Below are 25554 nucleotides of genomic sequence, written 5' to 3' on the forward strand. Positions count from 1 at the left end.
AGGATGGAGATGAATGAATAACAAAGAGCAAAGGAGAAAGAAACAGAAAGTTAAATCAGAACATCAAAAAGTATAGGGTAGAAAATACAAGACTAAAACAGAAGGAAATATTAAGGTCATGTGAGAAAGTAAAATAATAAAAAGAAAATCAAAAATTAAAATGCCAGATTCTTATTAATAATTACAAATTTAAGGGAGGAGTGATCTTAGCATTACACATGTTTTGGTAAAATTATGAGTAAGCACTGAGGGGAGGCCATATGAAAATGTTTCAAAAAGATAATGTTGTCAATAATCCATTAAAAGTCACTAATTTATTTTTGTTTATTAAAATGTTCTCGCAGAATACATAGAAGATTTTGCCAATCCTACATAATGCCTGTGTTCGAGGTTGTTTCACAATAGTAGGTTAAAAACATCTAAATCCATCTGGACGTGAGCATGGGAAAACAGTGGAAGAGAAGGAACACCACTTGAGGAAGCTCAGAAAGATCAACTGTCCTGGTACTTCCAGAAATTATTATTATCCCATGAAATTCATCTTTCAAAAATATGTGCATCACTTTGTTTACTGAATTGGTATGGGGTTACTTCTCATCAAGGAAGCTTTGAATTAATTCTTTCCTTTTTTTTATTTATTAGTTTTTTTATCCATTTCCTACATAACTACAGATAAAAAAAAACCCAAGATCAAAATGAAGAACACTGATACAGTGCAAAAATAAGCACACAATAACATTATGGTACAAAGAAAGATAATTGAAAAAGCACCCAAATTGAAGACAAGTAAAATTAGTATCCTCCCCAAGCCCCACAGCACAAAAAAAAACTCCAGACTAACCACAACACAATATAGAAAATATAAATCAGGACAATCAAACCCCCAAACTGTGAATACACTTAGCAACAGAAGATAATAATGCCTACTACCAAAAGAAAAAGGAGCTGAAAGCAAGGGACCGAAACAAAGACCTTAGTTGAGAGGAAGGTTATGAAAGTACTCAATAAAAAGTCCCCAGACCTTATGGAACTTTAAATCTGAATTAAGAACTGAATAATGAATTTTTTCAAGGTCTAAGCAGGCCATAATATCATTAAGCCATTGAGCATGCGTGGGTGGGGCAACATCTCTCCATCTAAGGAGGATTAAACGTCTAGCCAGGAGAGAAGCAAAAGATAAAATTCGAAACTTAGTCAAACTCAGACGTAAATCTGTCTCACCCCAGAAACCGAACAAAGCAATTAAAGGGTTTGGTTCTAGGTGGTGATTCAGAATATGCGATAACGTTATGAAAACATCTTTCCAAAATTTCTCCAAGCTAGGACAAAACCAGTACATATGAATGAGAGAGGCCTCGCCCCTTTTGCATTTATCACAAAGAGGACTAATGTTAGGGTAAAGTCGAGATAATTTAGATTTAGACATATGGGCTCTATGAACAATCTTAAACTGTAAAAGGCAGTGGCGAGCACACAGAGAGGTTGAATTAACCGATTTGAAAATCAAGTCCCAAGTCTCATCAGATAAGGAGGTATTTAAATCCTGCTCCCATGCCAATTTAATTTTCTCCACAGGGGCACGTCGTAAGGCTGCTAGTTTATCTCGAATAATTGATATTAAACCTTTACCTAGTGGGTTAATGGAAAGAAATAAGTCCATAACATTTTTCTCAGGCATTTCAGGGAAGTTAGAAATTAAAGGAACAATAAAGTGTCTAATTTGGAGATATCTAAAAAAATGAGCATTGGGCAGATTGAACTTAGCAGAGAGCTGTTGAAAAGAAGCGAAGCGATTATCAATAAAAAGATCTTCAAAATGTCTAATGCCCTTCCTATACCAATCATGGAATGCTGAGTCATACGTAGGTAAAAAAAGGTGATTATGTACGACAGGGCTGGAAACGGAAAAACCATGGAAACCATAAAATTTCCTAAACTGAGCCCATATACGCAAAGTGTGTCTAACAAGAGGATTAGCTATTAATCTGGACACACTACTCGGGAGTACAGAGCCAAGAAGTGCAGAGATAGATAATTCTTTAGTGAAGCTCAACTCCATTGCCACCCAATTAGGGCACTCGGGTTGGCCATGGAAAAAAGACCAAAAGGTAGCACATCATATATTGGCTGCCCAATAATATAAACAAAAGTTAGGTTAAAGCCATGCCACCCTCTTTTTTAGGTTTTTGGAGATAGGCTTTATTAATTCTAGAGCACTTATTCTTCCACAGATATGACAAAATTATAGAGTCTAAGGAATCAAAGAAAAATTTAGGAATAAAAATTGGGATTGATTGAAATAAATATAAAAGTTTAGGGAGAACGTACATTTTAACAACGTTAGTACGACCTACCAAAGACATAGATAGAGGTGACCATTGTACCAGACTCTGTTTTATAGTGTATGAAAGATTGGCAGAATTTTCAAGAAAGAGATCTTTAAACTTCCTTGTGTCTGTAATCCCAAGATAGGTAAATTGATTATGGACTACTTTAAAAGGGAGATCACAAAATGTTAATTCTTGTGCTTCTTTATTAATTGGGAAAAGTTCGCTCTTAAGTAAATTAAGTTTATAGCCAGAGATCTGGCTAAACTGGTCAAGAAGTGAAAACATTGGAGGTAAGGTTGTAGACGAATTTGAGAGAAAGAGTAATAAGTCATCAGCATAAAGAGAAACTTTATGCTCAACACCCCCTCTCCAAATCCTGGTCAATTCAGGACAATTTCGAAATGCTATCGCCAAAGGTTCTATAGCCAGATCGAAGAGAAAGTGACTTAAAGGGCATCCCTGATGGGTGCCACGTTTGAGGTTAAATAACTGGGATTTCTGAAAATTAGTTAAAACAGAGGCAGTAGGACACAAATACAGCAATTTGATCCAAGAGATAAAACTTTGACCGAAGTCAAATTTTTCTAAGACTGCAAAAAGGTAGTTCCACTCTATACGATCAAATGCTTTCTCCGCATCGAGGGAAATAACACATTCAGGAATCCCAGTTGGAGGCAAATATAAAATATTAAATAAACGCCGAATGTTAAAAAAAGGAAGACGGTTTTTAATAAAACCAGTTTGGTCATCAGAAATAATAGAGGGAATAGTTTCTAATCTATAAGCCAAAACGTTAGCCAAAATTTTAACATCAACATTAAGCAAATAAATCGGCCTATACGAGGAACACTCTGTTGGGTCTTTACCCTTTTTTGATAAAAGAATAATAGATGCCTCATTAAAAGAGGGTGGCAATTTGCCGTAATTAAACAAGTCAGATAATACTGAGAATAACTGAGGAGAAAGAAGTGAAGAGAATGATTTATAAAATTCTATGGGGAACCCATCAGGTCCAGGAGATTTCCCTGAGGACAATGCAGAAATTGCAAAAGATATTTCTTCTGATGATATAGGCGCATTAAGTTTGGCTTTAAAATCAGATGAAAGCGAAGGAATATTCAGATTATTTAAAAATGATCAGCAGAGATGTTATCATTCAAAGATTCAGAGGAATAAAGTCGAGAATAGAAATTTTTAAATGTGTCATTAATTTCTAAGTGATCCGATGTAAAGTCTCCGTTCTCCTTCCGGATCTTTGTAATATGTTGTTTGGCTTTGGAACGCCTCAGCTGATTGGCTAGAAATTTACCAGATTTGTCACCATGAATGTAAAAGCGACTCTTACTTTCGAGAATTTGGCATTCGACAGGTTGAGTAGACAGAAGATTAAATTTAGTTTGAAGTTCTACCTGCTTCTTGTATAGTCAGGATTCTTAGTTTGAGCATACAATTCTTTAATCTGGTTAGTGAGATCTAATCGATCTGCACAAGACTTTCTATTAAGATTTGCTGTATAGGAGATGATTTGACCCCTCAGATATGCTTTCATGGCATCCCAGACAATCTGGGATGACACTTCAGGTGATGTATTGGTGTTAAAATAAAAGGATATCTGATCCTTAATAAATTTTAGAAAATCATCATCCGATAATAAAGTTGAATCAAACCGCCAGTGTTTATTCCTCTGAGGGAGACCAGGAAAGTTTAAAGAGAGAGTAATTGGGGCATGGTCAGAAATCAGTATACTCTGATAATCACAAGAATAGACAAATGGAATGAGTTGGTTATCGAGTAAGAAGTAGTCAAGTAGAAGGAAACACCATATATCAGAGATACCATAATTAGAGAGAAACGATTGGATAGTTAAGGCAGATTTAGTAGGAGATCTAGTAACAGAGGACGATTGATCCAAATTAGGATCTAACCAACAATAGAAGTCACCACCCAGTATAAGAGAGTATGAGTTTCAGTCTGGTAGTGAGGAAAAAAAATGTTCAAAAAAATTAACATCATCAAAATTGGGGGCATACAAGTTTGCTAGTACAACTTTAGTATTATATAGTTTACCAGAAACAATAATAAAACGGCCATTTGAATCAGTTATCTTATTGTGGAGTTCAAAAGGGATATTTGAGTTAATAAGGATGGAGACCCCCCCCCCCAGCTTTAGCGGCAAAGGATGAATGAAAATGCTGACCCGCCCACTTTGACAAAAGCAGGGAGTTATCAAAACAACAAATATGAGTTTCTTGAAGGAAAGCAATGTCAGCTTTGAGTTGTTTAATATTTGAGAATACCTTCCTTCTTTTAACAGGATGATTCAGTCCCTTTACATTCCAGCTCACAAATTTAAGTATACTAGCCATTATCAATTATTAATGCATAAAAGGCAGCAGGCATATAAAAAATCAAGCAGTACAATAACAGTCTGGGAGCAGAGATGTAAACATAGATTCATAGAATCAAAACATAAACATGTCTGGAGTAACAGAGGAAAGCAATAGAAACAGTGAGTGATGTTAGAACTGGAAAATCCACCCCACCCTCGCAACCCAAAACTAGACGCCTACCAAAAAAAGTAGCTAGCTCTACCAAAAAAATTAACCCAAATATGACTTCCAGATCTGTGTCATTAACAACAGTTCCGTATCAATACTATAGCAAATGGTAACTAGTTTATGCACTAGAAAACATAATTACAAATAGGAACAACTTCTGCAGAAGTATAAAACTTAATACAAAGAAAACCAGAAGAAAACCAGAAACTAACCTACCCGCAAAAAATTATAGAAGATTGAAAGAGAAAAAAAAAGAAGGGAGGGAGAAAAGGGGGAAAATTATAGATTCGAGGAGAGTACTTATCAACCATTTACAGAAAAAAAGCAGCAAAACTTAAACTATGAATCAACCAACAGGGAGGCCTTCAATAAAAACTCCAAACCTCCAAAACAAGTTAGAGTCAATTGTAGAACTCTATAGATAAAATTATACAGGAATGAAATAGATTACACAAGTACAATCTAAACGTCCGCAGGGAAACATTAAGCACAGAATATCTATTTAGAAACAACACACCAAGTCCAGGGAGAGATTGTCTACAGCCCTTAGAGTTTCAATAGATAATGTCTGAGTTATTCAAGTAAAGTCTGAGTCCGGAAAAAATACTTTTACTACGAGAGGTACTTATCCACCATTTTAGAAGGTCCAACCAGGTTCCGAAGAAGACTAGATAGCCGGAAGACTTCCAACAAATGCCTCAGCCTCCTTCACTGATTTAAACCATTTATATTCTCCATTAGAAAGCGTAATTCGCAGGTTGGCAGGATTGCGAAGGGAGGGTCTAAGTCCACGATCAAAAAGCACTTTTATTAAACTCAGCACACATCTTCAGAACCTGGGGGGCAAAATCCTCCACAAAACGAATGACTGAATTTTGAAAAGCAAAAGTACCTCTGCGGCGTGCCTCTATGATCAAACAGTTTTTCACCTGGTATTGATGAAAGCACAAAATTACTGGTCGTGGGCGGGAACCCAGAATGGCACTGGAAACGTAGACCCTGTGTGCCCTTTCAAGCTCAGGTGGATTCGGAAGGAATTCTTTCCCAAAGATCTCACAGAGAAAATCGGAAAAATACTTCACAAGGGGACTCTGTTCGGTGGCCTCTGGCAAACCAAGAATTCGTAGATTACAGCGTCTGCTCTGGTTTTCAAGGTCCACCGTTTTGGAAAAAAGTTTACTGTTCTTCTCCTCTAGGCTGGAACAGAGGGTCTCGAGGTATTCAACACGGCGTTTTAAATCTTCAGAAGTCGAGTCGATGCGAGATAAATGTTCAGCATGATCGTCCACTCTAGCGTTGATTCGATACAATTTAGCATCCAGCTGGTTGAATGAAGTTCTAAATTCCTTTAAAATATCTTCTCGATGATGTTCCAGAACAGCAAGGATCTCAGTCGGCAGAGCCATAGCTTCCTTTTTCCCGGATTTAGAACTTTTGGTGGACATTATAAGATAGATGTGTTCGCAGGCAAGTAAAAGAGACCTAATAAAATTCCGAACTAAGGTTTAAGAATGGAGACATATGGTGCAACGATAACGAGAATGACGGAACAAAGGTTCGGAGCAGCTAAGCAATCGCCATCTTACCGGAAGTCCCATTCTTTCATTTCTTAATCAGATTTGCAAACAAGAAAAAGAAGTGTAACTAAAATATCTTGGCTTTGATAATCTCAGAGAACTTGGTAAAGTTTAATAAATTTGTAATCCATTATAGGTAAATAGTACCAAACGCTAGCTGTAAAACTGACATCGAAACTTTATCACTACACAAAGCAGTTCATTTTGTTGTTCGTGATATCATGTTTGCCAAGCCTAAGTGTCACTGTTTGGGAAATTGAAAATAATATTGCAACGCAGCACTAAGTTGTAGTGCCAAAACATTGAAAAAAATATCAGATCTGCCTCTCACTGGCAGTTACCCCATCAGCATCCACTCCTACATTTAAAAGTTGAAACTTACATCAACTTAAATAACACTGTATAGGAACAGATTCAACTATTCCAAGCTTGTATCAATGTTCCACTTAATCCTTTCTTCCATCTTTCTATCCCTTTCCTTCGTATGCTTTTATGTCTTTCCCTTAGATATCATAAGACATCAGAGCAGAATTAGGCCATTTGGTCCATCGAGTCTACTCTGCCATTCCAGCTTGGCTGATTTACTATCCCTCTCAGCCACATTCTCCGGCCTTCTCCATATAACCTTTCACAGGCTTATTAACTTCCACTTTAAATACACCCAATGACTCGGCCTCCGCAGCCATCTGTGCCAATGAATTCCACAGATTCACACTCACTGGCAAAAGAAGTTCCTCCTCATCTCCATTCTAAAGTGATGCCCTTCTATTCTGAGACTGCCCCTCTGGTCCTAGGCAGGTTTCCAAACCTGAACTCATTCTTTTTGCAATGATTTCCTCATTCTCCGCACTTCCTGGGTAATGAAGTTTTTTTTCCCCAAATTAGTTTTGATTACTTGGCCTCTTGATAAAGGGAAAGAAACACTTGCTCTCAGATACTGGTATCAATAAAACATGTGATAATTTCTGCTATTATTTTAGAGTTCGATATCTTCCAGTGTATAATGGTGTGAGACTGAGAGCAGATTCATCAGCAGTAAAGGACCTCCCGTCAGAACAATACAAAGGTACCAGTATCATTTTACCACTCCACTGCTAATTGATTCCTTCCAGCTCTTTGAATCTTTTTTCTGTGTTTTCAAGCTATTATTAGTTGTAAACAACAATTGGTGGTGGTGGCACTGATTGTAATGGATCTTTTCCCCTAGACTTTGTGGATTGGGACCATCCTCCCATTGCTCACAGATGTAAGTGCATCAGTTTAAAGAACTCTCTTTAATCTTAGTTAAGTAATTCCTTATGGTTTAAGCTTGAGTGTGTACACTATTATTATGAAAAATAACACAGAGACTATTATAGTTATACAATAATTGTTGTTTATAGCAGATCTGAGATGATCTGAAACTTGGCTTCTATTAAGTCTAAAGCAAAACGATGTATGTGAGGTAAGTTTGAAATGGAGATAGTCTATGAATCAGGCACCTGTGAAAAGAGGAAAATGCAGTTGATGTGTCAAGTTGATCATCTTTTATCAAAACTTGGAAAAGTTAGAATAAACACTTTTAAAGTTGTTGAGAAAGGAAGGAACATATTAAAGAGAAAGCATATGATAAAGTGGAGACTGGGCAATACTGAATGACATGTGGAGGCATCACTGGGCAGAGAGCATGGTAAAAACTAGTAAATCACAAAATCTATGAGAGTGGGCGGCTAGAAATAGAAGGAATCAAAGAAAGTCTGATACTATCAAGAAGTGGAGAGAAGAAACAAATAATAACAGCTAGAATTCTGCAACGTAATCCAGAATGTTTTAGATTATAAGATTGTTGAAATCAGTGCTGAGTCTGAAAGATGTGCTTATTCAGGATATAAAGGGCTGTCATTTTAGCACATGTTGGGCTCCACTGGAAAGGTGTAGGATGTCAAAAGCAGAGTTCAGAGTGGGAGTCAGATAGAAAGAAATATATCTGTGCACATGATAGTAGTTGATTGTTTACTCCATTAGAGTAATGAGAGAGGGATTGGCCAGGTAAAAGTGTGAAGCTGTAAAAGTCCATTAGGTTTAACTATCTCATCCTGCACTGAATAAGAATTCCACTCTGTTCTCTCAGTTTGAGAGAGAGAGAGGGGAGGATAACAGGTGAGAAGAGAGGGGGAGGAGGAGAGGGGGGCAGAAAGAGGGAGGGGAGGAGGGGGAGAATGAGAGGGGAGGGGGAGGAATAAAAGAATTTGAGAATATTGAGTGCTCAGGGTGTCAGAGTTCAGAGTTCAATTCCAATGTCATCTGTAAGGAGTCTGAACATCATCTGCGTGGAATACTTGGGTTTTCTTCAGGCCCTCCATTTTCCTCCCATAGTTAGTAGGCTAATTGCTCATTGTAACTTATCCCATGATTAGACTAGGGTTAAATTGGGGGTTCCTGAGCAGTGTGGCTCAAAGGGCTGGATGGCCCAATTCTCCATTGCATCTTTAAATAAACAGTGTACAAGACAAACTTTTACGCCACGGTCGCCTAGCAATTATTGCGATGCTATCACAGCTCGGGGCTTTCTGGAGTTGGGAGTTCAATTCAGGCACCATTCTACAAGAAGTCTCCATATGCCCTACCCATGGAATGGGTGCTCGGGTTTCCTCCCACAGTCCGAAGACGTACTGGGTAGGTGAATTGGTCATTGTAAATTGTCCTGTTTAGGTTAGGGTTAACAGGATTGTGGGGTTGCTGGGATGGTGTGTTTGAAAGGCTGGAAGGGCCTGTGTGCTGTATGACTAAGTAAATAAAATAATTGCTAAGCAGTAAAGGCAGTTAGAGAGGTAGAACTCAGATAAGAGAACATACGGCCACTTTATGAGATAAAAATACAGAAATGTAAAAACTGTGAAATGTTGGTTGGAATCCAGTGAATGTGTGAGCAGAAGGTGCACCACACGCGGCATCCTGTCAGGACACAATGGAATAAGTGGAAGGTAAGGAGGGTTGGGAATGAGGATAAAAGCCCCTTTGATGTCTTTAACCTCCCCATGACCCTCTCCCAGTAACATCCAACATGCTTGCTTTTATTTAACGAAAGGTAAGAAGGCATGCTTTTATCCATATCTCCCCCCAGCAATTGTCCACAGCTGCACGCACTCAAGCACCACCATTTTATTCAACAAAATAAAAGAAATGCATTGGTGAGAGTTTTGCAAACCATTAAGGAGAAGTGCGCTTTTGGGTGAATAGCTAGCACAGCATGGAAGGTGGCAGATATGGGTGGCTCTTGCAGCAACGCTGAAAGTGTTAAAATAAAAAGAGAAAATCAATGACTAAGTGCAGCTGTTGATTGGTTGGTGAGTAAATGACATGTACAGTAAATTGAGATGTTCCCATGTAATAGGGTGCAGGTCGCATGAGATGGTCAGACAACGCGGGCATCAACCTCTCAGAACACGTTATCGAATGTGGCAGCACTGTGGGTGGGAATCTCGGAAAATCCTGTATTGATTTTGATGGCTATCGGCTGCCAACATCTTCTGAGTTTGGGTCTGGTGAGCCTTCCAGCTATTGTATCTGAAGGGCAACTTTACTAATTTACAAGCAAGAGAAAATCTGCAGATGCTGGAAATCCAAGCAACGCAAACAAAATGCTGGATTAACTCAGCAGAGTGGACAGCATCTATGAATAAGAGTATAGTCGAAGTTTTGGGCTGAGACCCTTCAGCAGGACTGATTTATATTTTACTAATTTACGTTGTTTTCACCGGGGCTTCCAGTTGAATGTCCAAACATCTCAAAGCCTTTGCTTCCAAGGATATGCTCAAAATGTTCTTGAAACTCCTGGGAATATCCCAAGACTATACAACGTGGAAAAGGAACATTTGGGATGATATTAAGGATCTGAGTTCATTCCTCAGGAGCACATGGAAATGCTGCCTAATGCAGCATCTCCTCAGGCACTTCCTTCCTCTGCGGGCTCTGAAACTGGTCTCCCTAACCCACAGATCGAATGTGGAAACAAGTCATCCTGGATCTTGAGGAACTTTCTCAAAAGGAGGAAATGAAGACCATTACTAAACATTTCACTGGTCAAAACCCATCCTTTCATGACCACTTTGACCTGTTCCAACCACATTTCTTCTCCTTTTCTAGAGGACTAAACTAGCTTTATGTAGTTTATGAAGAACTCTATTGTAATCCCTGTACTGGGGAAAAAATAATGGCTCCTATCAAATATTTTCTGAAGACTATAAATATAAGTTCATGTAACACATCACATAAATAAATGTTTGCATTTTTTCACAAGAATAAACTGTTTTAGACTTTAAGTAGTAGCTGGATATTATTCTTTACAGGTTCCTGGCAAGGTTCTATAGATGTCTTAAGAAAATACTGAACTAATTTGCAATATTTCTCCTTTGCTATATGTTTCTCTGTTATTGTGTTCAATTATTAAACATTTATGTTTAAAACTTTTAATTGTATTTTTCTTCTTAAATTTCACACAAACAATCCTTTCTTAACTGGGCACCTAAATTAAAAACACTTTTAAAATGTCTCCAATTAATAGAAATGTGGTTATTTTAAATTATAAAATACAAACAAAAATGCAATGTCAAATTACAATGTTCCATTTCTGTACATAATGTATGTAATGATCATGAAAGAAATAAACCTAAGATATAGGGAATTGTCTAAATCAAACTTTTTAAAGCAAATATTACCTCAGTAAAGGTTGAGATTATTAAAATTGATTTAATTTGTGTTCCTTTTAAGCAAATAGATAGCTTGTGATCTGTACTATATTTCTCTCTGAAGACTTCTCACATTTGGCCTTCTGCTACCCATGGGTTGAATTAACCATCTCAGTCCTCATTTTATATTCCCCAACTCCCTTTCACACAATCATCCTTCAATAAGCAAAAATAACATCAATTGGTAAATTGGTTCATTACTGTCACAAGTAATGAGGGACAGTGGAATACATTCTTTTGCGTGTGATTTTTACATCACATCAGGGCTTTGAGGGAGAGAAACGAAAAATTACTAACAGAATGCAGAATAAAATGTTAGAAATACTAAGTAAATGCAGTGCATGCAGACACTGAGTTGCAAAGTCATTACAAGGTAGATAGTAAGGTCAAGAGTTTGTCTATGGTACAAGGAAACTGTTCAATAGTCTTTTAACAGCTGGATAGACACTATCCTTTGGCTCTCTGATATGCACTTTTAGGCTCTTGTATCTTCTACCTGTTGAGAGGGGAGAGAACAGAGAATGTCTGGGTGAGTGAGGTCTTTAATTATGTTGGTGGCTTCATTGAGGCAAGGAGAAAAGTAGACAGTCTGGTTTCTATATTGTACTGCATTGAGTCCACAGCTCTCACTCTCTAGTTTTTTGAATTCTCGGGCAGAGCTGTTACCATATTAAGCCATGATGCATCTGAGTAGCATGTTTCCTATAGTGCATCTATAGAAATTGGTGAGGGTTGAAGAGGATGTGTTGAATTACTATGAATTAGTGACTATTAACAATCCCTGTGCAGTTAATGATGTTTTATTTATCGGAAGAATATACAATTTCTGTGTTTTGTATCCCTTCAATCACACTGACATTTTTGCTGCTTTTACTGCCATTTCTAAGCAAATGCATTCAGCCAAGTACGGGAAGCACGTGAATGTCTGGTGATCTTCTTGTGTGATTTCATTTGAAATTTGAGTAAGTGGGAATGTTTACTGTATGTGAGCACAGAGAAATGAAGTGTCAGAACCTGTTTATATATGATTTTCTGTAGGTCCTGTTGTATTTCTGTATTTTTCCTGTAAATGCTTGCAAGGAAATGAATCTCAGGGTAGTATTTGGTAATATATATGTGCTTTGATAATAAATTCAATTTAAACTTCGGAGTTTGAAGTATTTCTAAATTTATTGCCCACATCACTAGCTAAATGGAATCCTTATCAACATGCTCAGATAAAAAAATTCAAGCAGAGAATTATAAAAGGACAAAGTTATCAGGTAGAATAGAAGGAAATATCACTTGCATTTGACCAGCAGGCATACATAGAGGGCACTGAACCACTGAGCATTGGAAATAGTCATCAGCCAAGCAGAAGATACAAAGTCAACATATATTAAGAGATCTATACTGACATCTGTGAAAGGAGAAGAGCTTCACAACTGACCTCCATTAAGGAACACATGACATGCCGCCGTCCAAATGAGGGGGGTGGGGGCTTGCTAATGTGTTAAGCCCTGTGATCATTGTATTACTCTACGTCTTCCAAATGGCACTGGCTTCAGCTTAAGAAGCTCGCATTGTGAGTGGAGAGGCAGCTGAGAAAGAAATGGAGAAAATAATCACATCTACCGAGGCTGCTCAGTAATGAAAAGGTCAATGTTACATCCAATAATCCGAATTGACACCCACTGTGTGGTGATATTAGTGAGGAACGTATAGAATAAATGAAGCTCCTCGGATGTAAAAAGTGAAGAATTTAGCTGTTTATTTAATTTATTTGTTTTATGTAATTAGTGATACAGCCCTTCAAGCCACATCAGCCAAGCAGCCTCACAACCCTTAACATAATGACAGAACAATTTACAATGGCTAATTAACCTACCCGGTACGTCTTTGTACCGTGGGAGGAAACTGGAGCTCCCAGCGAAAGCCCATATCTTCCATGGGGAGGACGTACAGAGACTTCTTATAGAACAATGCTAGAATTGAACTCCGAATACCCTGAGCTGTGATAGTGTCCTGCTATGCGCTATGCTACTGTTTCAGAGTAGTTGAAACTCTGTTACATGCTTAAATATTATAACAAAATTGCCTGGAGATTCCTGTCAATGTAATTACATCATCTTGTAAGAATATTCTGAGTCAAATCAGGTTGATAAATAAATTGCTATTTGTGCATAAAATATTGGTATTAGCCATCAGCTGAACAGAAGATCTAGAGTCACTTTTTATTAGCTGTAAGAAATATTCTGGTAGCTGGGAATTGGGACATTTTCCATTGTAGATTCCCAGTGAGGAATACATGGGCTATATTTAACCTTGGATGTTTTTACTGTGAATAAGCAGTTTTAAAACAGCAGTACTTTTGCTTATTAGCCGTTATATGCAAAAGAACATCAGTAACAAACATAGTGAAAAATCAAGCAGAAGGAAGTGATAAGAATGGATTTTCAAGTTGAATATATTTATGAAAGCTGAGTGGAAAGTGTAGCAATGGGAGTAGGGGAGTGAAGTACGGTCGTAAACTTTCTGCATTACATTTGTCCTTATCTTTATTCATAGCAGACCTAGTCATAAAAATTGATGGCCATTGTTAACACAGCTAATAGCTTAAATGGAAAGCTCACATGTATTTTAGCCGTGAACTTCACCTAATGGGGCTGATCCTCCATTGCCCCAAGATGACCACTTGCCCCTTGGACCACACTATTTTTCCAGCTTGTTCCCAGCACATTCTGCTTCTTCCCATCACAATGGTGTGTCAAAATGCAGCGCATCGTACTACCAGACTCTGCTGACATTGGACTACCAAGGCAGGAAAAAGGAAGTGATCAAAATATTTCAAAGTGTAAAGCATTAAATTCACATAAACTTAAAAAAATCCAAAAAAATATTTACCATTGCTGATTAAAATCTTGTAAAAAGTTTTACTGTTCTTCCAGCAGTAGTTTCTTCCTATTAATTTCAGTGAGGGAAGCATACCTACTACAACTGAAGTGGTGGAACATTTTACAATGTATAGAACTTTATTTAATCTCAGTCTTATATGTTTTTACCAGAGCCACCGCATGTATCAGATGCTTCCTACAAGACCTAGAAGTTTTGGACAATTCATTCAACAAAAGAGAAAACTTGTATTTAAATACCACGGCTCAATACAGCCTCTGAACAATTCTGAGAGCAACAGAGAAGTGTTGCATTCACAGTGATACTCTCTACCCATGACTGTATTGCCACCCACAGCTCCTATCTGCTAATTAAATTTGCTGATGACACTACAATTATCTCAAACAATAACAAAGTGGACTACAGGGAAGAAGTCATCTCTCTGACTCAGTGGTTCCTCAATGTTGCAAAGGCAAAGGAGCTGGTTGTGGATTACAAGAGGAATGGAGACAGGCTAACACCTATTGACATCAATGGATCTGGGGTTGAGAGGGTGAACAGCATCACATCCCTCAGCATTCACATCACTGAGGACCTCACGAGGTCTGTACACACCGGCTGTGTGGTGAAAAAGGCACAACGCCTCTTTCACCTCAGACGGTGGAGGAAGTTTGGTGTGGGCCCCAAGTCCTAAGTACTTTCTACAGGGGCACAATTGAGAGCATCCTGACTGACTGCATCACTGCCCGGTATGGGAACTGTACTTCCCTCAGTCGCAGGATTCTGCAGAGAGTGATGCAGACAGCCCAGTGCATCTGTAGTTGCAAACTTCCCACTATACAGGACAGTTACAAGGACAGGTGTGTAAAAAGGGCCCGAAGGATCCTTGGGGACCCAAGTATTCCCAACCATAATCTATTCCAGCTGCTACCATCTGGAAAGTGGTTCTGCAGCATGAAACCCAGGACTAACAGTTTCTAGGACAGCTTCTTCCACCAGGCCATCAGACTAATGAACTCACACTGATTTGAGTGTACTCTATATTACATCGACTGTTTTATTTATTATTAATTATTATAAATTACTATGATTGCACACGGCACATTTAGATGGAGATGTAACATAAAGATTTTTACTCCTCATGTATGTGAAGGATATAAGAAATAAAGCCAATTCAATTCAATTCAATTCCTAGATGATATGTCGAAGAACACCAACTGAAAGCAAAAGATTCCACTACACTCACAAGCATTTTTGCTGTAGGCACATTTAATATTATAGTGCATGATCATTAACCTCTGAAATACTGAAACAATATTTTAAACAGCCTTAATTTCTCTTATCCTGTAATACAAGTAGAAAAGACGGGGAGCAAGGTTTGATGACAACCATTCTATATTTTTCAATCAAAGTCTTTTTTATAACAAAAAAAAGTTGGCTTTTGTTGCCACCTAATAGTTAATGTGGTTAAAAACCCAGGAGTTTAACAGTTGACAGAATGGGAGCTAGGACTGGGGTTAGACTCAGGAAAGACTAAACAAGTTGAGGCTTTTTTATTCTGGAAAAGAGAAGATTAAGAAACCAAATATACAGGTATTTAAATTCATGATTTGATTCAATTGGAAAGTAAATGAGGGCAGAGTAAGACACCATAAATCTCGATCATCGCTCTAAATTATTTACTAAGTCTGTACTTTCACCATCTGGAAGAAGCGTGCATCTTATAGGTATGTGGAGTTGCTGTAGTAACAAGTATGGATGTATTTAAGATGAGACTGAGCTACCTGCATTGTGAAGATGTCACAAGATAATTAGGATATGAGGTTTGAGTGCAGAATGAATCTCAACCTAATGACCAAATGTTTTCTGTGTCGTAAATCCTATGTCACTATCAAATGACTTTAGGTACCATCAGTAGCTTCCAGTCTGTATGTGTTTGACAGTTCAGGAATCAGTAGGTCTGCCAGCTTACAAGAAATTGGGAGGCCTGCTGTATCTTTACCGATCAAAAGGAAAATCTAAGCATAAGGGGAAATGCTAAACACGTGCAGGAGAAATGAGGCTATGCTGATATGGTTAGAATGAAGGAGATCTGGAAATCAAGTACAAAACAGTTCAGTGGGGTCAAATCACATGGTTATTCACCCTTCTCTTTCTCCTCAATAAAAAGATCATCTCCTGTTTTGGTTTATGATCATTCAAGTAACACCCCACAAAAACAGTTTTTTTCGTTAATTATGTCTGATTATGATATGTGAAAATTAGTTGCTAAACGTGATGGCAGGGTACCAGTAACTACAGAATGTAATCCATTGGGGTACCTTAAGGCTCTTATAGCCAGAAGCGGTAGTGGAGATAAGCTTGTGCTACTGATTAGATGCCAAGGCATAGCATCCTTTCACCTATTAAATGGCGTGCGTCTCAAGAAGCCTCTGATAACTAAGTCCAGCTCCTGGCCTTCACATCTGGCCGATGTGAAGAACCTGCAGAACCGTTTCTACAGACAGGAGAAAGAGCAAAGGCGAGTTACCTTAAGGTGCCTTAAACCCCGTCGTTTGGGGCAGACTGAGCTTATCAGCGCATCCAGGGGAAGGGAACCTGATCCCAAACCTACGCTGACTCGCAGCTATACTCAGCCATGGGAAAGGCTTCGGGAGTAAACCCCGAGGAAAAATCCGGAGCTGGAGTTCCTAGGGCAGTCCAATGTTGAGTTCAACATTGGCTGGCAACTCCTGTGATGCCACTGATGCCAAACTGTGTCAGTTTCTGCCGTTCCTTTGGATTCAGCAGCTGCATGGAGATGGGGAGCCCGCTACATGGGCAACAGCTTGGTCTCCGTATTGTACTGCCCCGGTTTGTAGACAGCTGGCATGCAATATCAATGATCGACCTCAACCAATGGAGGGTCTCGATCCTTTGGGCTCAGGTCTCTCAGGCTAGGGAGAGATTTGTTGTTCTGATAGCCCATGTCTTACTGAAAGCACATATGTAAAAATGTTAGATAAGAAATGGAAATGGTTGATTCATGAAAGTCCACATATTTAATAAATAGTCTGCCAAGGTTTACTCCAGTTTCAGACTTGAAAAGCAGCTGCCAATACCCAATGATCCATTTTGTAGAGCAAAACCTGAAGACTATTTCATGTCATATGCCGATGATAATAATTTTGATTTGAGAGTCAGCAATGGATCATGATCCTTTTAAACAGCAGTAATGATACTGTTGTAACTTTAAACATTATCAGTAGCGCAGTGGTTAGCACAACGCTTTTCAGTACCGATAACCCAGGTTCAATTCCTGTTGTTGTCTGTAATGAGTTTAAACATTCTCCCCTCGACTGCATGGGTTTCCTCCCACTATCCAAAAAACCTACTGGTTGGCAGGTTAATTGGTATTGTCAATTGTCCTGTGATTAGGCTAGGGTTAAATTGAGGGATTGCTTGGCTCGAAGGGCAGAAAAAGCCTATTCCATGCTATGTCCCTGATGCGCCATCAGTAACTCTCTCTGAGACGTTAAGGCGAGATATCGGCTTTTATTGACTGGAAGAAATAACAAGCAGTGGTTGACCACCATACTACATCCTGGAGACTGTGGGCCAGGCTCAGGCCTCGATCGCCTTTATACAGGGGTCTGTGGGAGGAGCCACAGGAGCAGTCAGCAGGGAGAGTGTCCAGACAGGTATACATGGTTTACCACAGTACTGTACTATGTTCTATGTAATTATTCTGGGGTCTGTGGGAGGAGTCACAGTCAGTGGGAGGAGCCACAGGAGCAGTCAGCAGGGGGTGCGTCCAGACAGGTATATGTAGTTCACCACAGTACTGTACTATGTTCTATGTAATTATACCGGGGTCTGTGGGAGGAGCCACGGTCAGTGGGCGGGGCCACAGGAGCAGTCAGCAGGGGGCGTGTCCAGACAGGTATATGTAGTTCACCACAGTACTGTACTATGTTCTATGTAATTATACCGGGGTCTGTGGGAGGAGCCACGGTCAGTGGGCGGGGCCACAGGAGCAGTCAGCAGGGGGCGTGTCCAGACAGGTGTATGTAGTTCACCACAGTACTGTACTATGTTCTATGTAATTATACCGGGGTCTGTGGGAGGAGCCACAGGAGCAGTCAGCAGGGGGCATGTCCAGACAGGTATATGTAGTTCACCACAGTACTGTACTATGTTCTATGTAATTATACCGGGGTCTGTGGGAGGAGCCACGGTCAGTGGGCGGGGCCACAGGGGCAGTCAGCAGGGGGCGTGTCCAGACAGGTATATGTAGTTCACCACAGTACTGTACTATGTTCTATGTAATTATATCGGGGTCTGTGGGAGGAGCCACGGTCAGTGGGCGGGGCCACAGGAGCAGTCAGCAGGGGGCATGTCCAGACAGGTATATGTAGTTCACCACAGTACTGTACTATGTTCTATGTAATTATACCGGGGTCTGTGGGCGGGGCCACAGGGGCAGTCAGCGGGGGGGGGGGGGGCGTGTCCAGACAGGTACATGTAGTTCACCACAGTCCCAATAAAAAAATAAATAAAGCTAAAAATGTCAAGGAAGGAAAAACAAGTATCCTGACCTCCGGGGTAATGGAAATTCAAAGGGGGAAAGACACTACCACCCTGAATCCCCACCGATTATAGAGAGAGACCCGTCGCTTGCTGGTCCCCGGACGCCAGGGGCGCTAACTGCAGCTCGACCCGCCTGCGCCGCAGGCAAAGCCGCTTCACGGGAAAACCGGATTCGGGAAGTGTGATTGGCAGCAGATTGGTAAAATGGCTGGAAACGCGGGTTGTCTGAACAGAACCTGACTGCTGGGTCGCCACAACAGGGCTTTTGCACAGAAGTTGTTCAAATGTGTGCAGCCATGGAGAAGGGAAAATATCTTTCGAGCGGCGGATTTCCGCGAGCAGAGACCAAGGATTTCACTCATTAAAGCGAATAGAACTGGGATTGTTTATAATAAACGGAAGGATTTATCTCCCACGTTATGAAGAAAAGTCGCAATACAGTTGCCACATTTGAATGAGCCTATTGATCAAACTGAAATAACTAAATATACGATTTATCAAAATAAAACATATGGAAAGTCTTAAAGACTTAAGACTTAAATCTTAATATATGAAACCTCCAAACAGTGGAATTCCTGGTAAATGTTGTTTTCCCCCAAAGGGTGATACTGATTTGTTTATATAAAATGATGGCACGCCGCGACCCCCATCAAGGAACGCACTCTAATTAATCACAGAGGCTGAGCGATCATTTAGTTTCCTTCCCGTCAAAGCGCCACCATTCAGAACTGCAACGGCCTGCGACCCAAACCAGGCAACTGGGCGCTGCAACAGAACGAGAGGAGATCAGAGCAGCGACACTTTCTCCCTCTCTCTCTCGCCCGCCCTGAGTCAGATCGTCCCGTTTCGTCATGAGCTAAACTCAGAGTCACACAGAGGAAACAAACAATGAGGGAGTCCCGTCTGTAGCTCCCCGAAATCCACCCCGGGGGAAGAGAAGAAGCAGAATCCCGCTTCAGTCGTTCTCCACTTCAGCCTTTACTGGTTTACAAGGCAAAAAAAAGGGGGGAGAAAAGTCGAGGTGTTTGCAATGGCCGGAGTTCTGTGCAAAACTTTGTACGCTTTTTCCGGGGACCAGCATCAACACGGGCTGAAGTTCGAGGCTGGGGAGATTATCAAGGTCGTACAGGTGCTGAACGGCGGATGGTGGGAAGGTGAAAAGGATGGTGCGAGGGGATGGTTCCCTGCCAGTTACGTGGAGATTTTAGAGGTAAGCCCCGGCTTTGCTTCATTTGGTTAAACGCAGCTAAAAAACGGATGGGACCCGTGATTGAAGTTTCAGGCTGACCAAACGTGGCGAGATCTAGTCCCGGGAAGATTGAGTGCTGTTTAATTTATTTCAATTAGGAGACTTAGAGATGGTTTGTGTTGCGGTAAAGCAAGATGAGCATCGCCCTGGTTTAACTTCACTCTTCTTCTCCACTGTTTCACCATCGCGAACTGGAAAATCGGTTCAACGGTCCGGAAATTCTGATATTGGGCAATTATCAGAGGATCGTAATTTAAAGTTTTCACAGTGGGTCTGAGGAAAGGAAGTTGTCACGGTTTGTGAGGGTGGAGTTGGAGATTTAGATGATTTGCAGACTCGCTACCTCTTCTGGAATTGTTCTGTGACAGAGTGTGTTGAGCCGTCCGTGCGCCCGAGTTAACATTCCACTAGAGGGCAACGCGTGTTAGTACAAATGTGGAGGAATTGAGAAATACTAACTGGGTAGTTTTATACTCAAGACGTGCGACGGTGCAGCCGAGCTTCAAGCGGTCAAGGCTCCGGAAGTCTAAGGGGGCGAAGAACAGCTCAATGTTTGGATTGTGTTTTTTTTTCACACACTCGAGAAAGATGGTCCTGCAGAGTAACGTCCCACCCACCCACCAATTACAATTATATCCTTGTTTTACGTCTTCATATTGTTGACATTTTAGGTTGGGTTTAGGTGGGAAATGGTAAGATTTCAATATACGTTGGTCGTAACTTAAATCCACTGCAGTTATTGATAGGACTCCGCGCGTTACTTTATTTTAAACCTGCAAGTCATTCATTAAAGCAACACACACACAGTCCTGATGAAGGGTCCCTGCCCGAAACGTCGACTGTGCTCTTTTCCATAGATGCTGCCTAACCTGCTGAGTTCCTCCAGCATTGTGTGTGTGTTGCTTGGATTTCCAGCGTTTGCTGGTTTTCTCTTGTTAGTCATTTATTACTATTGAAATCCAAAATAAGGTTCACCATTTATTGAAAAGCGACAGATTTGATTTGCATTTAATATAAATCAAGTCTCTCCTGTTCTCCTGGAGGCTAATTGGGTAAGATGTTTAGTTTCTAAAATTTTACCAAGAAAATAAACTTGCAGCCAACACAAAACGTGGATTATCTAATCCATTGTATATTAAGGGTTGAAGGGATTTCTTCCAGAAACCAGTGGTTAGAAGCTTTAATGATCCCGAGGGAAATTGAGTTTTGTTACAGCCGCACCAACCAAGAATAGTGAAGAAATATAGCAATATAAACCATAAATAATTAAATAATAATAAATTAATCATGCCCAGTGGAAATAAGTCCAGGACCAGCCTATTGGCTCAGGGTGTCTGACACTCCTAGGGAGGAGTTTTTAAGTTTGATGGCCACAGGTAGGAATAACTTCCTTTGAGGCTCAGTGTTACATGTGGAATACACTGTTAACTGTACAGGGTTAAAAATTGTCTAATGTGTTTCAGTGTTGTGTTATTGCTGGGTTGCCCAACTTTGGTTATATCCTGGAAGTTTGATCCGGTGAAACTCACTGGCAGTTCGAACTTCCTTTTTCATACCTTAATAAATAGAAAATAGAGACGTGAAATTCAACTTTAAGAATTTAGTTTTAATGTTGAATGTACTGTATATATTTGGCCCCTAACACTAAAGGGCAGAATAATTGTCTACTAATTTGTGAACACTCAAACATTTTGGCCACTGACCCACACATGAAATTCCAGTCAAGACTGAGGCCCAAGATCTCAGCAGATACAGATCAGACCACACTGGGCTGTGGTGTACAAGTCAGACTGGAGCCAGGATTAACTGCTGTATGGTTGGGTTTGGGGTGGGGGGAGAATCAGCATTCTTCATTGGGGAATGGGGAAAGGATTTGACGAAGGACCAGCATTCTGCATTGGGGTTTGGAAGGAAGGGCTGCGCTTCCACATCGGGCACTGGGGAGAGGAATTGACATTATATATCAGGGAACATGAGTGAATCTCAGTCAGGGATGGCAGTATAACAGGAACTGCAAATTCTAGCATAAAAGAGAATCAGACTGAGGAATCAGATATAGCATCCAGAAGTCAAAGGACACTGCAGCAGTGGTCAATGCCTTTGCAATATTGAAAATGAAGGGATTGCCAAGAATTCATGAATGTTTTTATTCACTTTGAAGATCTCCAAATTGTGGCTTGGTACAAATATGGTCGTGGTTTAAGGATATTCTTTTTCTGCAGTGATTCAAAGGAGTGCTACATGAAGAATGAGATTAATATATTTTCCTGACACAGAAATGGTGCTGAGGTTGCGTGGATGCCGCATGCTAGGAAATGCTTTGCTGTATTTTCGAGTGGCACAAAGTAACTCGAAGACAACTGATTTTCAGTTGTATGACATTGAAAATATGATGTTAAACAATTTAATTTCCAGGAAAGTACAGGCACTTCTCTCTCAATGTTACATCTTTGGTTTATTCTTTGGTAAACAGGATGCACTAAACACTTTACATCAAATCTACTATCTGATCTGTCTCTGTTAATACCTAGGTCTCATTTACACCCATTGTTTCTGTGATTTATTACTTTCACCCCCTTTATGTGCTGCAGATAATTTGGAAGAAATAATTTTTGATTGAAGCTAAAGTACACAACATAACATGTCAGGTTATTTTGTTTTAATTTTGCTTCAACTGATTCTGCTGTCATATATCCAGTAACAGTTGATATAAGGTTAACATAAGCTCTTTCTGACTACAACAATGTATTATTTTTTGAATTTCTTATAATCATGGGTGGGGGATTGGTTAGCTGACACAAAACTGGGAGTTTTGATAGCGGGATCATTTTCAGGTTAGCAAGAATTAACTAGTGAGTTGCCAAGTGGTCAGTGCTCTGGCCACAATGGTTCTAATCGAAAGTAATTACTTGAATGAAGAAATCAAGTGTACTGTAGCCAAATTTGGGGAGCTGTGGAAGTGTAGTTGTTGGTGTGATGCTATGCACACCAGGAGTGTCAGAGTTCAATCCCAACCCATCTGTAAGCCTCCCCATGGAATGTGTGGGATTTCTGTGGTTGCTTCAGTTTGCTTCTACAGTCCAACAATGTGCCGGTTGGTAGATTAATTAGTCATTGCAAATTGTCCTGTGATCGGGGAGGCTGGAAGGGCCTATTCCATGCTGTCACTTAATAAATAAATAAATATTTGCTGACGGTGCAAAAATAAGCCAAATTCACAACAAGCCTGCAGAGGGATATAGATAGGTTAAGTGAGAGGACAATATTTTGTCATATGAAGTGTAATATGGGGATCTGCAAGGATATCCATTTTAATAGAAAGAATGGGAAAATACCATATTAGTTAAATAGAGAGACTACATTATATTGCACTGCAGAGAGATCTGGATGTCTTTGTATAAGGAACATAAGTTAACATACAGGTACAACGTGTACCAAAGGCTAATAGAATGTTGGCTTATATTTCAAAAGAGATAGAGTATTATGACAATGCAGATATTAGTGAGACCACACATGAAGTGCAAATTTCATTTAAGCCTTCTTTCTTAATGTGGGATATACACCCAGGTATTTGGAGAAATTTTACTAGTTTGATTATTGGGATGAATAGATTATCATATAAAGAAAACATTATCAAGGTGGATTTGTATTCATTAGAGTTTAAGAGAATGAATGGTGATTTTACTGATATGTGTAGGATTCTAATGGGTTCTTTCCCCTTCATGGAGGAATCTAAAGCTGGTGCCTGGTTTTAGAATAAAGGGTTGCCAATTTACAATAAAGATGAAGAGGAATTTCTGCTTTCAGAGAGTGGTTAATTCGGAGAGGAGTGGAATATATTCAAGAGAGACGCACAGTTTGATTTAGGGAGGAATTGAGAGTTACAGGTAACAGTTTGGACGGGGAATCTGTAATCAAGCTCAGATCAGCCATTATCTTATTGAATGGCACAGGAGATCCACTAACAGACAGACATACTTTATTGATCCTGAGGGAAATTGGGTTTCGTTACAGTCACACCAACCAAGAGTAGTGTAGAGATATAGCAATATAAAACTGCAAATAATTAAATAATAATAATAATAATAATAATCATAGTAAATTATTACAAGTGGAAATAAGTCCAGGACCAGCCAATTGGCTCAGGGTGTCTGACCCTCTGAGGGAGGAGTTGTAATCTTTTCCTGCTCCATTTTCTCAGTTTCATTTGACATACCATCTTTCTTTTCCTGTACAACTTTTAATTGTTAGAAATTTGAAAAATAGTTGGCCTTGATATGAAAATTGATATGATGAAACTGCATTTTGCTGACTCACAATTAACAACCATACATTTATTGACTTAACAATATATAACCATAAAATATGGAAACAATATGAATGTCAAGAAAGCTGTTTACGCCGATCACACTTAACCTATTCAATTATAGGTTCATCTTCATATTTAATCTTTGCTTTTAAATATTCTTTAAACTGAGAATCAAAGTTAGTCATCAAAATATCGATATATTTTTACTTCATTATTTGATTTTAACCTTGTTTTCTCATATGTTCCCTTAACATAAAAAAAATTACTGCTAATGATATGAGTTGTCAGACATGAAACATGCTACATTATATTTGCCTGCGTACTGTTTACTAGTTTATAATTTTTCAACCTGCTAAATACCAAATGATTGAACGGTATTTATTATTTAAATGCTTTGAAGCAATGGTGATAGTTTTTCATGTTTGCCATGAGAATGAATGCATGGTTTTGGTAGTAATGCCAGTATTTTCTCCAACGCCTGAAGAAGCTTTGTGCAGGACAGCTCTATCAGAAATTTAAATTAAAGTGACCGAGCACAGCAGAGCCTATCCAACCCAAGTTATTTGTCAAAGTAACTCAGAATCTTTACCATGTCTCTGACCCTTCCCTGAAAGCACTTCGTTTGTCTTGGAGGAGTATCTATATATTTATTTTCTTGTTAGTGCACCTTCTTTTTGAAGACAGTACTGTACATTCATGGAAAATGAACACACTTTTCATATTTTAATGTGGGGTAGCAATGCACACCAGTTACAGTTTGGTCTTGGCAGGCAAGGTCTTGTTCTGAAGGCATGAAAGTCAAACATGATTGGAGACTGAATGATGCTGTGCAAATAACTACTACCACACACACACACACACACACACACACACACACACTCTCTCTCTCTCTCTCTCTCTCTCTCTCTCTCTCTCTCTCTCCCCCCCCCCCCCCCCACACACACTTCAGCTAAATGACCTTTAATTATGCCAACACACAGACAGGAACAAACACACATGCTCTTTTCCTTCCTGTCTTTCTCTGGCCTCTCCCATACCAACCTTCCTCCACCCTCACTTCCTCTCTCCCTATCTTCCACTGCTTCTCCGTCCCTCTTTCTAGCTTCCCGTGGCTCTTTTCCTCTCCATCCATGGGATATTCCCTGATTCTAGCCATCAGCTTCTGGCTTTTCCTCAGGATGAGGCAGAGGGAAGTGAAAGGGATCATGATCAACATCAAGCACTGAGAGCTTGATCCACCCCTTACCCATACCCTCCTCCTGAGTCTCATCTGTTATACTGTGATTCTAATGCTGTTTATTTAGCGTAAAAGCCTCTAACTGTTCTAAGTTTCAAATCCATTATTGGTCATTCACTCTTAAGTA

The 25554-nt window shown here is 39.7% G+C and overlaps 1 protein-coding gene across 1 annotated transcript in view; it reads left to right on the forward strand.

Moving 5' to 3' along the window:
• Positions 1-18610: 18610 nt before the first annotated feature.
• Positions 18611-25554, forward strand: part of gas7b (growth arrest-specific 7b) — a 501012-nt gene continuing 494068 nt past the window's right edge. The window contains exon 1 of the mRNA XM_059948836.1: positions 18611-19842. Coding sequence (XP_059804819.1) covers positions 19663-19842 — 180 coding nt within the window. The 5' untranslated portion in view covers positions 18611-19662. The remainder of the gene's footprint in view (positions 19843-25554) is intronic.

The sequence above is a fragment of the Hypanus sabinus genome, chromosome 23 (assembly GCF_030144855.1).
Source record: "Hypanus sabinus isolate sHypSab1 chromosome 23, sHypSab1.hap1, whole genome shotgun sequence".
Classification (NCBI taxonomy): Eukaryota; Metazoa; Chordata; class Chondrichthyes; order Myliobatiformes; family Dasyatidae; genus Hypanus; species Hypanus sabinus.